This window comes from Ranitomeya imitator, chromosome 6, assembly GCF_032444005.1.
Source record: "Ranitomeya imitator isolate aRanImi1 chromosome 6, aRanImi1.pri, whole genome shotgun sequence".
Taxonomy (NCBI): domain Eukaryota; kingdom Metazoa; phylum Chordata; class Amphibia; order Anura; family Dendrobatidae; genus Ranitomeya; species Ranitomeya imitator.
In genome coordinates this window covers 25,808,871-25,826,172 of record NC_091287.1, presented here as the reverse complement: position 1 = coordinate 25,826,172, position 17,302 = coordinate 25,808,871, and the positions used below count along the sequence as shown (strand labels likewise).

The following is a 17,302-nucleotide window of genomic DNA, read 5'->3' as shown; positions in this document are numbered from 1 at the left end:
AGCCCGCCTGTAACGCTAACTACACCGCCTGTGTATCTAAATTTTTACTGCATCTAACCCAGTTAATAGTTTTGGGCCTAGTACCACTGTTTGGCCACTCAGCTCTGCTCGGTTTTCATCCATCATTTTTTGTGCCAACAACTACAGATACAGAGTTGCCAATCAGTTAAGCAACAAAACGAGTGGCAAAAGGCCTGCTGCTGGTGGAAAGGGGAATAGGTGTGTTGGAAAGGGAAAAAAAGTTTGTGTCCGTGGGTTAGGTGGTAAAGCAACAGTAACATCTGCAGAAGAAAGACCATCTTCCAGCCAAAGTAAGATGTCTACTTCTTTTCGTGGACAATCTGATATGATCCCTTTCTTACGACCATCGCTACAAGCATCACTACAAATTCCAGATGAGGCACAAACACAGCAGGTTCTTGAACGGATATCAAGTGCTCGTTCAAGTGGGCTCTCCTCCATGTCAACTTCAACATCACAACTACTCCAGTCCTCAGAGGTGTCACCCCAATCGCACTTGCTTCCTCACAGCTCCCAAGTCTCCATCCGCCCGTCTGAGTATGGGGTAACATAGATGGTTGAGTCTGCAGAGCTGTTTACTCATACTATGGCCTGGGAATCAGAGGTCTGCTCCAGAGCTTCTGTGAATCCAGACGAGGAAATGATCTGCACTGATGCCTAGAATCTTTGTGAGTTGGATCCAGGCCCAGATGAAGAAGGTTCTGAGCATAATGTAGACCCTCGTTCCCAAACTGTAACTCCTGATGGTGGAGAAAATGAGGAAGATGATGATGAGACTGAGATACCTGATTGGAGCAAAAACTTGACTTTTTGGTTAGGGCAGGAAGAGGTTGGCTCTGAGGACGACGGGTGTGAGAACACACAGGATGATGATGACGAGGTTGGAGACCCCTCTAGCTGTCAACCCACAGTCCGCCAGTCCACGAGGTCAGCAGAGGAGGTGGAGGAGGATGCTAGTAACGAGTCTGATGACGACGTTAGGTTGCGCATTCCTGGACAGAGACGGAGTACTGGAAGCACGTCAACAACTGCATCCTCAACCCCAACTGTGCCTCTGAGCAGAAGTAGTGGTGGCTCTTCAGGTCGCACGGGCTCTAAGCCTTGCATAGCCTGGGCATTTTTTGACATCGCAAAGGATGACCCAACTCATGTTGTCTGTAAGATTTGTCACCAAAATCTCAGTAGAGGCCAAAAAATGACTAGTTTAAGTACTTCATGCATGAACCGTCACATGGATATGAGGCATAAGTTGCAGTAGGAAGCTCATTGCGCTACAATGCGGCCTAGTGGGCCAGGCCAACCACCGTCTGCCCCATCCGCGTCCTCTTCATCCTCTGTGACTGTGGGGACAGCAGTCGCACATGGTTTTGGACGCAGACCTTCCCCTATTTACCCACAACAGCCAGTGTGATTGGCAGGTCATCAGGATATTTGTAAGTGGAAACACCTGCTAGTGTTGAGCGCTCTCTGACATCGAGACCATTTTGATCAAGGCAACATAACATCTCCGCCTGCACCTTCCTCACAGACCAGCAGTTTTCCGGGGACACCCTACTCAACCCCGTCTAAGCACGGCAGCCAGCCCTCAGTCCCTCAGATGTGGACAAGTAAAAGACCATTTCCTCCTAGCCATGACAAAGCTAAGAGGTTGAATTTCACCATCTGCAAGCTGTTGGCTACAGAAATGCTGCCTTTCTGCCTGGTGGACACAGAGGATTTTCAAGACCTTATGTCCATCGCAGTGCCCCAGTACCATATGCCCAGTCACCACTACTTCTCAAAGAAAGCTGTGCCTGTGCTACACCAACATGTCGCACACAACCCCACTGCTTCCTTGAGAAACTCTGTGTGTGACAGGGTGCATTTCACCACAGACACTTGGACTAGTAGACATGGACAGGGGCATTACATGTCAGTGACTGGGCACTGGGTAACTATGGTGACATCAGGAGAAGGGGTTGCTGTCCAAGTCTTGCCGTCCCCTCGAGTTGCTCATCGATCCTCTGTATCTAGAAGTTCCTCCACTGCTTCTGCCTCCTCAAAGTCCTCTCGGTCCTCCACCTGCACCCAAAGACTGTCTGGTAATGCCACCCACATTCTAACTGCGCAGAAGGAATCCTACACACCTCCTTACTATGCTGTCACCAGGGCTCAACAGCATCAGGCAGTGTTTACATTGAAATGTCTGTGAAATGTGAGTCACACAGCTGAGGAGTTGTGGTCAGCTCTGGAGACAGAGTTCCATCAATGGTTGTCTACACTCAACCTGCAGCCAGGGAAGGCTGTGTGAGACAATGCTGCAAACCTGGGTGCGGCACTTCGCCGGGGCAATGTCACACATGTGCCTTGTATGGCTCACGTTTTAATCACGTTTTAAACCTGGTTGGCCAGCAATTTTTATCCCACTATCCCGGACTAGATGGGCTTCTGTAGAGGACACGGTCGCTGTGTGCTCACTTCCGCCGTTCGCATCCCGCAGCTCAACGACTTACATCTCTATAGAAGTCGTTGGGCCTGCCAGTTCACTGGCTGAAATGCATTGTGCCCACATGGTGGAATTCAACTCTGCACATGTTGCAGCGACTGTGGCAGCAATGACGAGCCCTGGTGCAATACGTTATGACGTATAGCCTGGGCCAACAAGATCAAGAGGTGGGGCAAATCACGCTGCAGGAGTGGTCTGAGATCAGGGACCTATGCACCTTTCTGCACAGTTTTGAAACAGCAACGAAGATGTTTAGTGCTGATGATGCCATTATCTGCATGACCATTCCGGTGATTTACATGCTGGAGCACACCTTATACAGTGTTCGGAGTCAGGTGGTGGAACAAGAGGAGAAGGAGGAGGAGGAGGAACAGGAGGAGTCATATGTGGAAGGGATAATATCTCCAAGGTCAAGAAGGTTGGCAGCACCAAGGTGGCTGGCATTGGAGGCTGGGGGAGAGGGATTACCGAGGGCATATAGTAGCAGCCAAACTGTTGAGGAAGGTGCAGGAGGTGAGGAAGAAGTGGAGGACGAACTGGTGCTGGGCATGAAAGACTCATCAAATGAGGGAGACCTTGATCAAATTTCTGTTGTGCGAGGTTGGGGGAAAAGGGCAGACGAAGGAAGCATGATTCTCACCTCGCCACCATCAAGACAACAAGGACTTGGTCCTCCTGGATGCGCAAGACACATGAGTGCCTTCTTGCTGCACTACCTGCAACATGACTCTCGGATTGTCAGAATCCGAAGTAATGCCGACTACTGGGTTGCCACACTCTTAGATCCCCAGTACAAAAGTAAATTTGGCGAAATAATTCCTGCCATAGAAAGGGATTCACGCATGCAGGAGTATCAGCAGAAACTGTTACAGAATCTAACATCTGCTTTTCCACAAAACACCAGTGGTGCACGTAGTGAATCTGTGAGTTCTAACTTGCCAACCGTGGGACTATCGAGTCATCACTCAAACTGTAACAGTAACATTGTATCTGGTGGTAACAGCAATTTTTTACAATCGTTTCAAGATTTTTTTAGACCATCCTTTGCAAGGCCACAGGACACAAGAAGTCTGACACACAGCCAACGCCTAGAGAGGATGGTACAAGAGTATCTCCAAGTTAACATCGATGCCGTGATTGTGGAACTGGACCCTTGCTCATTTTGGGCTTCCAATCTTGAAAAATGGCCTGAGCTCGCCACTCACGCCTTGCAGATCTTGTTGTGCCCCGCAGCCAGCGTTCTCTCTGAATGTGTGTTCAGCGCTGCTGGTGGTGTGCTGACAGATAAGCGCACGCGGCTGTCTAGTGACAAGGTAGACAGACTAACGTTCATCAAGATGAACAAATCCTGGATCCGCAAGGACTTTTCTACCCCTGTGTCATCTTGGGGAGACTAAAAGCTTGATGATTTTTGAAAATCACCTCACCAACCGTTTTAAAATACTCTGTCGAAATTGATGCCACTTAAGTGGTGTCTGTGGTCGAATTTTTGGAAAAAACGGAGACTCTTTTATTTAGTCCCCTTGCTGAGTTTTACATGACGTTGCCATCGTCAGTCCCAGGTGGGTGGGGTCGTCTGCAGAGTTGTTTACTCATGCTATGGCCTGAGATTCAGAGGTCTGCTCCAAAGCTTCAGCGTCTGCTAGTCAGCAGAGTAGCCCACCCATGAAGCAAGCTACACCGCCTGTTTACCTAAGTACTATTTTTTAATGGCATCTCGCCAGGGAAATCTTTTTGGGCATAGTAGAATTTTTTGCTACTCAGCAGAGTACCCCACCCATGAAGCAAGCTACACCACCTGTTTACCTAAGTACTATTTTTTAATGGCATCTTGCCAGGGAAATCTTTTTGGGCCTAGTAGAATTTTTTGCTACTCAGCAGAGTACCCCATCCATGAAGCAAGCTACACTGCCTGTTTATCTAAGTACTAATTTTTAACTGCATCTAGCCCAGGCAATACTTTGGGCCTAGTAGCAATTTCTGCTACTCAGCAGAGTACCCCACCCATGAAGCAAGCTACACCACCTGTTTATCTAATTACTAATTTTTAACTGCATCTAGCTCAAGAAATCCTTTTGGGCCTAGTAGCATTTTGTGCTACTCAGCAAAGTACCCCACCCATGAAGCAAGCTACACCGCCTGTTTATCTAAGTACTAATTTTTAACTGTATCTAGCCCAGGAAATCCTTTTGGGCCTAGTAGAATTTTGTGCTACTCAGCAGAGAACCCCACCCATAAAGCAAGCAAAACCGCCTAATTACCTAAGTACTATTTTTTAACTGCATCTAGCCCAGGAAATCCTTTTGGGCCTAGTAGAATTCTGTGCTACTCAGCAGAGAACCTCACCCATGAAGCAAGTTACACCGCCTGTTTATCTAAGTAATAATTTTTAACTGCATCTAGCCCAGGCAATACTTTATGCATAGTAGCAATTTCTGCTACTCAGCAGAGTACCCCACCCATGAAGCAAGCTACACCGCCTTCTTCCTTTCTCAATCTAACCCCTCGGCTCTGGGGTGTCCGCTCTCCCTCCAACGCTCTCCTTCTCACAGGTGGACTATTGCGCGTATTCACACTGTGGCGAATCTTTTGGGCCCAGGCATAAGAAGTCGTCGAGTTAATGGATAATATGTCATCATGGAAACGTCCATGACAACCCATTCGAGGAAGCAACTAAACGCCTCAAATAGTGAGCAGGATATGGAGCACCCCATGGGCAAACAGCGATCTGTGTAGTATGCTCCTTCACAGAAGCAGCCCAATGGGGGGAAACTATTCGGAGGCACAGGTACTAACCGGAACGCCCCCTCAATGTCTGTTTTGGCCATTAGGATGCCCCTTCCCAACTTCTTGACCCGCATGAATGACTTGTCAAAGGAGGTACAGTACATAGTACTGTACTTGGTTCTGCATCGATGTTGTCGTTTACTGACCTGAATATCTGAATGTATTGGGTTCCTTTTTTGGCATGACTCCCAATGTCTTCTAAGGAAAGTGTTCTGAATGGACTCGCCACCTTTCTACCTGAAGATATTTCTTTTTTTTTATTTTGTCATGACGTCTGGGTGTTGGCAGGGTGATTTTAGATTTTTACTCCAGCCTTTCTTGATTTTATAAGGGCATGACATGCCTATATCTGTGTCTCCTCCTCCTCCTCTTACTCCTCCACCTCTTTTCTTTTCGCATGACTATATGTAGTTGTGAATTTTCCATGTGTTTGTTGTGTCTTCTGAGCAGTTTGTCAGCTTTTGGACACCTTTTAAGGTGTTTTCTATGTGTTTTCTATCTGTTTGTATGTGTTTGTGTTTGCCTGCCACTGGCTTCAATAAGGTTCGACGGTGTTCGTCGAATGTTCGGTGAACATTCGTCGAACACGCCCCAATTCAACGAACCGAACCGAACTCGAACACTGGAGGGTGGCTCAACACTACTGATAACACCTCTATATACAGTAGATAACATAGGATCCACCTTTCACAATAGGTGATGTCACAGCTCACCTCCTCCTCCTCTACAATGACTGGTAACATCTGTATATACAGTAGATAACACAGGATCCACCATTCACAATAGGTGATGTCACAGCTCACCTCCTCCTCCTGTACAATGACTGATAACACCTCTATATACAGTAGATAACATAGGATCCACCTTTCACAATAGGTGATGTCACAACTCACCTCCTCCTCCTGTACAATGACTGATAACACCTCTATATATAGTAGATAACACAGGATCCACCATTCACAATAAGTGATGTCCCAGCTCACCTCCTCCACCTGTACAATGACTGATAACACCTCTATATACAGTAGATAACTGTTATGGACCTGGTGGTTAGGAACACCCGGAACGACCTGACGGTTAAACTAACACAGGACAAGCTCTGGGAAGTGGGAGCTCTGCTGACCGCAACCCCTAATCCTATCACACACACTAGAAATAGCCGTGGAGCGTACCTAACTCGGCCTAGACGCCTCTTCACAGCCTAAGAGCTAACTAGCCCTAGAGATAGAAAATAAAGCCTACCTTGCCTCAGAAATTCCCCAAAGGAAAAGGCAGCCCACCACATATATTGACTGTGAGTTAAGATGAAAGTCACAAACACAGAAATGAAACAGGTTTCAGCAAAGGAGGCCAGACTAACTAAACAGACTGAGGATAGGAAAGGTATCTTTGCGGTCAGCACAAAAAACTACAAAAAGACCACGCAGAGTGTGCAAAAAAGACCTCCGCACCGACTCACGGTGCGGAGGTGCCACTCTGCATCCCAGAGCTTCCAGCTAGCAAGGCAAAATCATGATAGCCAGCTGGACAAGAAAACAATGAACAAATAATTAACTAGCAGGGACTTAGCTTCTGCTGGAGTAGACAGGTCACCAGAAAGATCCAAGAGAGAACTGAACCAGTACAAGAACATTGACAGCTGGCATGGAGTAACGATCTGAGTGGAGTTAAATAGAGCGGCCAGCCAAAGAATAAACTAAGTCACCTGTGGAAGGAACCTCAGAAGCAGCAGCTCCACTCACAGCCACCAGAGGGAGTCCATGGACAGAACTCGCCGAAGTACCATTCATGACCACAGGAGGGAGTTCGATAACAGAATTCACAACAGATAACACAGGATCCACCATTCACAATAGGTGATGTCACAGCTCACCTCCTCCTCCTGTACAATGACTGATAACACCTCTATGTACAGTACATAAAACAGGATCCACCATTCACAATATGCGATATCACAGCTCAACTCCTCCTCCTCCTGTACAATGACTGGTAATGCCTCTATATATAGGAGATAACACAGGGTCCACCATTCACAGTAGGTGATATCACAGCTCACCTCCTGCTCCTCTTGTACAATGACTGATAACACCTCTATATATAGGAGATAACACAGGATCCACCATTCACAATAAGTGATATCACAACCCACCTCCTCCTGTACAATGACTGATAACACCTCTATATACAGTAGATAACACAGGATCCACCATTCACAATAAGTGATGTTACAGCTCACCTCCTCCTCCTGTATAATGACTGATTTCTCCTGTATATACAGAAGATAACACAGGATCCACCATTCACAATAAGTGATGTCACAGCTCACCTCCTCCTCCTGTATAATGACTGATTTCACCTGTATATACAGAAGATAACACAGGATCCCCCATTCACAATAGGTGATGTCACAGCTCACCTCCTCCTCCGGTACAATGACTGATAACACCTCTATATACAGCAGATTACACAGGATCCACTATTCACAATAGTTGATTTCACAGTTCACTGCCTGGGTGGTCACTTTGGCCAGACATCCGCACATGAACATGTAGCTTAAATGCTGCTCTCAATGATTGATAGTGACATTTTCAGGGTTGACAGGAACAATTTGAGCTCATAGAATGTTAAGGCGAAATTTAAGATATATAACTGTACAAGAAATGTCCTCTACTTGGAAGAGCAATAAGAGGGTTTCGAACATCTGCTCCCCCCGTTGTGGCCCCATGTAAATGTGAGCAGGTTGCAGAATGCAGTAACGGACAGGAGGCAGAGCAAGGGTTAAGGATACTTTACTTGAACAGGAGGTACCTCCATGCAGAGAGAGGAAGTGGCAAACAGGAGTATAGCGGGTGATATAAGCACAAATGGTGTGCAGGGTGAGTTAAACAGCAACAATAAGTAATGCATCAGTTCTTTAAGGGTTAACTTATTAGTCCGGCGGCTCCCTGACTGTAAAGTCTTTGGTTCAATCGGTGGAACCAACGCAGTCAGCGTGTGGTGTGTCCGGTGTTGTCCTGAAGGCGTTGTTAATCCGTTGTGGTTCCTGGTTGCCTGGGACGGGGTCCTGGGTCCAGGGTTCGTTGTGCGGTATGAAGTGCAATCTCCAACTCTATTGGAGCTTAACGTGGCTCGACAGATATAAGCGGGTGAGATGGGGCACGGTTCCCGGTGAGTCACCCGGTCCTTCCTAAGCGGCTTGCACGCAGAACTTACTGGCCCGGAGCATTTAGCACCTTCAGCTGGAGTAGCCAATAGGCACACGTCATGTCTCTCGTCACAGTCTCTGTATGTGGTCACAGCCTGCGCTGTCACGGTGCTCAGATGCGCGCTGCTTGTTCCCGCCAGGACTGACTGCTTCCGCACGCGCTCCGGCCTTTATAGCTTAGCCACGCCCGCTGCTGCCAAGTGCAAAGGTCTGTCCGGGTTTCTAATCTTTTCCCTGGACAACAGAGGAGACAGCCCCAACAGTTCTGGACTCGGCGCAAGAGAGGTACCCCTGGTCCGGTCCTTCTTCTTACATAAACATTGCTGCACACACTGCGTAGCGGTAGTTGTGCAGAACTCCAGCTCGGATCCTATTCAATATCTCCTGCCTATTATGTTCACATCCTTCTAAAATGTGTCCACTTTCATGGTCAGACGACACATAGAGCGTGTTTGTAGTCTGTTACCATGGAGACACATAGGTCTGCACTGAACTTACACATAATCTGGTAACAGAAATTCAAGAATTTCATACGGTAAGTGTGACGCCGGCCATACTCATAGAACAACCATAAAGAACTTATCATATGCCGGAGAATTGACTGAAGCTATTAGAATAGCTGAACATAAAGAGTAAAGTGCTGTAATGGGACAGCCAGGCTCCTCCATCAATCCAGCGCAGGCTAAAATAGATTTCTTATTTCCAATGAAGCATTGATGAATTGTACTCAGGTAGAGCACACTGCCGGGGACATGGCATTTCTGAAAAGTCATTTTTCATCTCACTCAGGAAATTGATAAATGGTAGTGGAGATGATAGGAGTATCCAATTATTTCACGTGTTGTTCCTAAGTTAAAAAAAATACTAGATCTATCTATCTATCTATCTATCTATCTATCTATCTATCTATCTATCTATCTATCTATCTATCTATCTATCTATCTATCTATCTATCTATTATCTGTCTATCTATTATCTATCTATCTATCTATCTATCTATTATCTATCTATCTATTATCTATCTATCTATTATCTATCTATCTATCTATCTATCTATCTATCTATCTATCTATTATCTATCCATCTATCTATCTATTATCTATCTATCTATTATCTATCTATCTATCTATCTATCTATCTATCTATCTATCTATTATCTATCCATCTATCTATCTATTATCTATCTATCTATCTATTATCTATCTATCTATCTATCTATCTATCTACTATCTATCTATTATCTATCTATCTATTATCTATCTATCTATCTATCTATCTATCTATTTATCTATTATCTATCCATCTATCTATCTATTATCTATCTATCTATCTATCTATCTATTATATATCTATCTATCTATTATCTATCTATCTATCTACTATCTATCTATTATCTATCTATCTATCTATCTATCTATCTATCTATCTATCTATCTATCTACTATCTATCTATCTATTATCTATCTATCTATTATCTATCTATCTATCTATTATCTATCCATCTATCTATTATATATCTATCTATCTATCTATCTATTATCTAACTATCTATCTATCTACTATCTATCTATTATCTATCTATCTATTATCTATCTATCTATCTATCTATTATCTATCTATCTATCTATTATCTATCTTTCTATCTATTATCTATCTATTATCTATCTATCTATTATCTATCTATCTATCTATCTATCTATCTATCTATCTATCTATCTATCTATCTATCTATCTATCTGTCTATCTATCGATCTATCTATCTATCTATCTATCTATCTATCTATCTATCTATCACCTTTACCTATCATTTACAAATTGTAAGATTGCATATACTTATAATTTAACTAAAAGTAACATTATAAATAAATTAAATTACAAATCCTGTACTGATCCGGAGTTCAAAAATGAAGAGAATGTCCAGCTTCACAGAATCCATAAAAAAGAGTTTTCTTTATTCACAAACTTTAAACATGGAGGATACAGACTGCAGCACGAACCAAATGGGTAAGAATCTCAACGCGTTTCTGGAGACTAAACTCCCTTAATCATGTCATGATTAAGGGAGCTTAGTCTCCAGAAACGCATATATGGTTCGTGCTAAAGTCTGTATCCTCCATGTTTAAAGTTTGTGAATAAAGAAAACTCATTTTTACAGATTCGGTGAAGCTGGACATTCTCTTCTTTTTTGGACTTTATACGCCTGGACACAGCGGGTCCGTGCTCCCGAGGTTTGATTTATGCATCACGGGTAAGCTGGTTTATATTCCTTCTTTCTAACTCATCCGGAGTTACATCCTGTATTATACTCCAGAGCTGCACTCACTATTCTGCTGGTGCAGTCACTGTGTACATACATTACATTACTGATCCTGAGTTACATCCTGTATTATACTCCAGAGCTGCACTTACTATTCTGCTGGTGCAGTCACTGTGTACATACATTACATTACTGATCCTGAGTTGCATCCTGTATTATACTCCAGAGCTACACTCACTATTCTGCTGGTGCAGTCACTGTGTACATACATTACATTACTGATCCTGAGTTACATCCTGTATTATACTCCAGAGCTACACTCACTATTCTGCTGGTGCAGTCACTGTGTACATACATTACATTACTGATCCTGAGTTACATCCTGTATTATACTCCAGAGCTACACTCACTATTCTGCTGGTGCAGTCACTGTGTACATACATTACATTACTGATCCTGAGTTACATCCTGCATTATACCCCAGAGCTGCACTTACTATTCTGCTGGTGCAGTCACTGTGTACATACATTACATTACTGATCCTGAGTTACATCCTGTTTTATACTCCAGAGCTGCGCTCACTATTCTGCTGGTGCAGTCACTGTGTACATACATTACATTACTGATCCTGAGTTACATCCTGTATTATACCCCAGAGCTGCACTCACTATTCTGCTGGTGCAGTCACTGTGTACATACATTACATTACTGATCCTGAGTTACATCCTGTATTATACACCAGAGCTGCACTCACTATTCTGCTGGTGCAGTCACTGTGTACATACATTACATTACTGATCCTGAGTTAGTTCTGTATTATTTTCCAGAGCTGCACTCACTATTCTGCTGGTGCAGTCACTGTGTACATACATTACATTACTGATCCTGAGTTACATTCTGTATTATTTTCCAGAGCTGCACTCACTATTCTGCTGGTGCAGTCACTGTGTACATACATTACATTACTGATCCAGAGTTACATCCTGTATTATACCCCAGAGCTGCACTCACTTTTCTGCTGGTGCAGTCACTGTGTACATACATTACATTACTGATCCTGAGTTAGTTCTGTATTATTTTCCAGAGCTGCACTCACTATTCTGCAGGTGCAGTCACTGTGTACATACATTACATTACTGATCCAGAGTTACATCCTGTATTATACCCCAGAGCTGCACTCACTTTTCTGCAGGTGCAGTCACTGTGTACATACATTACATTACTGATCCAGAGTTACATCCTGTATTATTCTCCAGAGCTGTACTCACTATTCTGCTGGTGCAGTCACTGTGCACATACATTACATTACTGATCCTGAGTTACATTCTGTATTATTTTCCAGAGCTGCACTCACTATTCTGCAGGTGCAGTCACTGTGTACATACATTACATTACATATCCTGAGTTACATCCTGTATTACACTCCAGAGCTGCACTCACTTTTCTGCTGGTGCAGTCACTGTGTACATACATTACATTACTGATCCTGAGTTACATCCTGTATTATACTCCAGAGCTGCACTCACTATTCTGCTGGTGCAGTCACTGTGTACATACATTACATTACTGATCCTGAGTTACATCCTGTATTATACTCCAGAGCTGCACTCACTATTCTGCTGGTGCAGTCACTGTGTACATACATTACATTACTGATCCTGAGTTACATCCTGTATTATACTCCAGAGCTGCACTTACTATTCTGCTGGTGCAGTCACTGTGTACATACATTACATTACTGATCCTGAGTTACATCCTGTATTACACTCCAGAGCTGCACTCACTATTCTGCTGGTGCAGTCACTGTGTACATACATTACATTACTGATCCTGAGTTACATCCTGTATTACACTCCAGAGCTGCACTCACTATTCTGCTGGTGCAGTCACTGTGTAAATACATTACATTACTAATCCAGAGTTACATTCTGTATTACATTGTGCTACTTTGTGACATACCCTTCTTTCCCTTTGCAGTATTTTTAGAATGGTCCCATCCTACCATGTGTCATTTAGCAAACTGGACCTTTGGTCCTTAAAGCTCTAGGACCTTAGTGTAATTTGCACTTGTGACTCCACTCGATATTTGGTTCCCTGTGTGGATGGTGGATCCAGTCTTGGCATCCTCCTCATATAAAACATCTTGAGCCCCTTATACTTACTGAGAATGTACAGACTAATGAGAATCAGTCTTAATTAAGGCTCTTATTAGCGGTGATTACTGGTGTCCGCTCTTTATTTTGCTCTTGTCCTCGATATCCCGCTACTCCCCGTCATTTGTACCGCACACCATTCCCATCCTCAGAGCTGACAGATTTTTCTTACATTTGTATTGCATTAAGTCCCATTATAAGAGATTACTTTGCAAATCCCTTCATAAAGGATAAGACACCAAGAAGGAGTCTGGGAAGTAAAGCTCTTTTTATGCACAGTGCATCAAAGTGGTCCCAATGCTCTGAAGACGCAGCAATTTCTTCAACGTCGGCTGGCAGTTTCTTAAAATATAGGTCTGTCAGGTTCATAATAGATTATTACATTATTTGATTTGCGGTTCATCTAAGAAACATTCATATTTTGGAAGAATGTCAGAATTCTCCATGGAGCCGATTCAGCTGTCCTACGGGGGGATAGCTGTGAAATGATCTTGTAATATTAAAGTAGAACTACTTGGCGGTGCACAATTCCTAATTGGCGGCCCATTGCTAGAACAAGTCATCAAGTTGGACCCCCGCTAATCACAAGAACAAAGGGATCCATCAGGCTTTGTCCAGACATGGAGCTACCGCCGTCTGTGCACACTTTGGTCTTGTGGCTCAGGGACTTCCAAGTGGGCAGAACTAGAAGGGTTATTCCCATCTAGGACATTTATGACATATTCACGAGATGTGACACAAATGTCACATCGATATAGGTCTCGCAGGGATCTCGAGAATGACGTTGAAGAGGTTCCTGCGCATGCGCGACTCTCTCCATTTGTTTGTATATGAGTACCATTATTGATGATAAAAATTGCCATCGGGAATGAAGAGGTGGCCCAACTCTTCCAATTATTACTATTCCGAAAATTGCTTAACAAGTTTGCTCAGCACTTTTGGAGACTTCCATATAAATAAATAAAATTGCACATGCTACGGCACCTCTCCCGACTGCTTTTTTTTTCTTCATCAATTTGCATAACACCTATAGAAAATCAATGGAAAGAGTCCTTCATGAGTAGCCACATTTCTAGTACCGGAAGAAATTTTCACCAGTAATGGTTGGAATTAACATACAAATAAATAGAGAGTGCTGCGCATGCGCAGGCACCTCTACCAATGGCAGCTTTTAGCACCAGTTTTATTAGCATTTTCTAGAACATTAACATAAATCAATGGTAAAAGTCCTTCATGTGTGGCCACTTTTCCAATTCCAGGGATAATTTTCACCAGTAATGTACGGAACTACCATACAAATGAATTTAGAGTATTGTGCATGTGCGAGAGCCTGTCTTGATGGCAATTTTTAGCAGCAATTTGCAGGACACCTACAAAAATCAATGGAAGGAGTCCTTCATGCATGGTCAAATTTTCAGTATCGGGGAAAATTTTCAACAGTAATGTTCGGGTCAACCATATATGTGAATGAAAAATGTTGCGCATGCGTGGGCACAATTCCTTGATGGCAACATTTATCAGCAATTTTTGAAAATTCCATGGAAATGAATGGAAAGGGTCCTTCGTGCAATTTTTGACAATAATGTTAAAACCACCATGCAAATGAACAGAGAGCAGAACATGCGCCACCTCCTCTCTTTTGCCGAGGATACCTGAAGAATGCAATGGGATTTTTTTTTAGTTATTTCATCTCACAGTTAAATCTGGCATGTTAATTGTTGTCTATAGCCAGTTTTACCTCTAGTTTTGCATCTCAGTTGCCCCCCAAGTTAATGTGACTGGGGTCTAACACCAGACCTGGTGCACCAAAACTGGTACTGATATCTGACAATATCCATCTATGAAAACAGGAATAACCCTTTAACATGTTTCTAATAGATTTACTCTTTAAAGCAAAACTAAAAATTTGCCCCCGATTCTTGGGCATGTGGTAAGATATAGGTGGAAATATTAGTAACTAGGTATCTGTATGAAATGTCCTCCCTCAGTAGTAAATTGTCCTTGTTTCCAATATTTAATTTTTAATTTTCTTTTTCTTTTTTTTTCAGGTGATATGTGCAAATATAACAGGTGGAGGGAAACTTGGAAACTTTAAATCAGGAGGCTCCATATCGACACTTAAGCATATATGGACAGAAAGTAACAAAGACTTGTCTATCAGTCGACTCCTTTCACAGACTTTTCACGGTAAAGAAAACCAAACTTCCTTGGATATGAGATACGATACTCCAGAGCCGTATACGGAGCAAGAACTTTGGGAATGGCTGAGGAACTCGACAGATCTTCAGGGACCACGTTCCCGATCCAAAAGACGGCCAATTGTTAAGACGGGAAAGTTTAAGAAAATGTTTGGCTGGGGGGATTTCCATTCCAACATCAAAACTGTAAAGTTAAATTTATTGATAACAGGGAAAATTGTGGACCATGGCAATGGAACCTTCAGTGTCTACTTTCGGCACAACTCAACTGGTCAAGGAAATGTGTCCGTGAGCTTAGTTCCTCCAACCAAAATCGTGGAATTTGACTTGGCTCAGCAATCGGTGATTGACGCGAAAGATTCCAAGTCCTTCAATTGCCGCATTGAGTACGAAAAGGTCGACAAGGCTACCAAGAACACTCTTTGCAACTATGACCCTTCAAAAACATGCTACCAGGAGCAAACCCAAAGTCATGTTTCTTGGTTATGCTCCAAGCCCTTCAAGGTGATCTGTATTTATATATCATTTTATAGTACAGATTATAAACTAGTACAAAAGGTGTGTCCTGATTACAACTATCACAGCGACACGCCATACTTCCCTTCTGGTTGACAATAAGACATATGCAAGACTTACCTCTAAGGAAAACAAAAATAAAAAAAAGGTGACTGGGCTGGAACCGTATCCAAGAAAGTCCTATCAATTGCCTGGAATGTGTCTACATAATAAACGATGATGAAACAAAACAAAAACAACAACAAAAACTTTTCTATGGGAAATCAATCAGATGCTATTGACCTTTCCCCGACCGATAGCTCCATATTCTATTTACTAGGTGTAAGTCACTGTGGATATAAAGGGAACACACACAGAAACGCACACGCAATGTCGCAAATGTCGAATACATAATGTTTCACAAAAAAAAATATTTACAAGGAACCAAAAACAAAAAAGAATTAGCCGTATCCAAGTCATAATTATCAAAAATTGAGCCCTCACCAGAACTTTAACCCAGGAGGTTTTGCTTATTCTAGATTTGCCAATTTAGGACTTTGCATCTGTAAGGTGTGTGCCATCGGCATGAATCCTTCAGGTTAGTGACCAAACACACAAAAAAAGGCACATTGATGATGGTGAATGGAGTCAATTGGAGCCCATGGTAAATAAAGATGAATATCCATTTACAATTTACACGGTCTACTGAGTCACATCGGAATATGTCAGGTTCCTCTTCCCGAAACTCCGAGGTTGAGTTGAGAAATGTTGACACAAAACTCCAAGGTTGAGTTGAGAAATGTTGACCCAAAAGTCCGAGGTTGAGTTGAGAAATATTGACCCGAAACTCTGAGGTTGAGTTGAGAATTGTTGACCCGAAACTCCGAGGTTGAGTTGAGAAATGTTGACCCGCACTTGTGTAATTTGTGAATGGGTGAAATCTTTCTTCCGGTATATTGTATACTTAAGTATCCTAGTCGACATTTGTATGAATGGTTTGTATTGTATATAGTTTAACCCGTGTTCCTTGAGCAGCTTCTTAATATAACTAGCAAATGTCTCCGCTTGTTATTGGTTAAATACAATGAGAGGACTTGAGGATTTCCATGTTTATCGACTTAGCTGTAAAACTTCATTAATACGAGAGGACATAATTATGTATAAAGCATTTATTCTGCTAAGTATTGTCGAAAGCTAAACATATACAACAGTCTGTATGCATTTAGATATTTTATTTCTGGACGAGATAAAAAAAAAAGGTGAATTGTATATAAAAATAAAAGACATAACGTTGAATTTAAAGAGGTGAAACTGGTGTCTCAATCATGAAATGTTTCCACTTTTTATCCAAATGTTTATGCAGTAACCATTGCCAGACAATGCAAAATAAAATTCCTGTAGGGCACGCACATTACCGCCACTCGCTACCATAAAAATACTTCTACGGAAAGCTGAAAAATATTTCCATATGGTGCAAATACAATAACACTATTTACTGTCATTATAATACTGCCACACAATGCTAAATAATATATGTACTGTATATGGTACACACATAATATTGCCATTCACTGCCACAATAATATTGCAATGCAATGTCAAATAATACTCCTATACAGTACATACATAATATTACTGAAATTAATACTTCTACATGGTGTGCACATAATATTGCCATTCATTGCCATAATAATACTCCTA

The 17,302-nt window shown here is 42.6% G+C and overlaps 1 protein-coding gene across 1 annotated transcript in view; it reads left to right on the top strand.

Annotated features, from left to right (window-relative positions):
• Nucleotides 1–16,903, top strand: part of NXPH1 (neurexophilin 1) — a 406,143-nt gene extending 389,240 nt beyond the window's left edge. The window contains exon 2 of the mRNA XM_069729344.1: nucleotides 14,957–16,903. Within this exon, the coding sequence (XP_069585445.1) occupies nucleotides 14,957–15,718 (762 nt within the window). The 3' untranslated portion in view covers nucleotides 15,719–16,903. The remainder of the gene's footprint in view (nucleotides 1–14,956) is intronic.
• The last annotated feature ends 399 nt before the right edge of the window (nucleotides 16,904–17,302 follow it).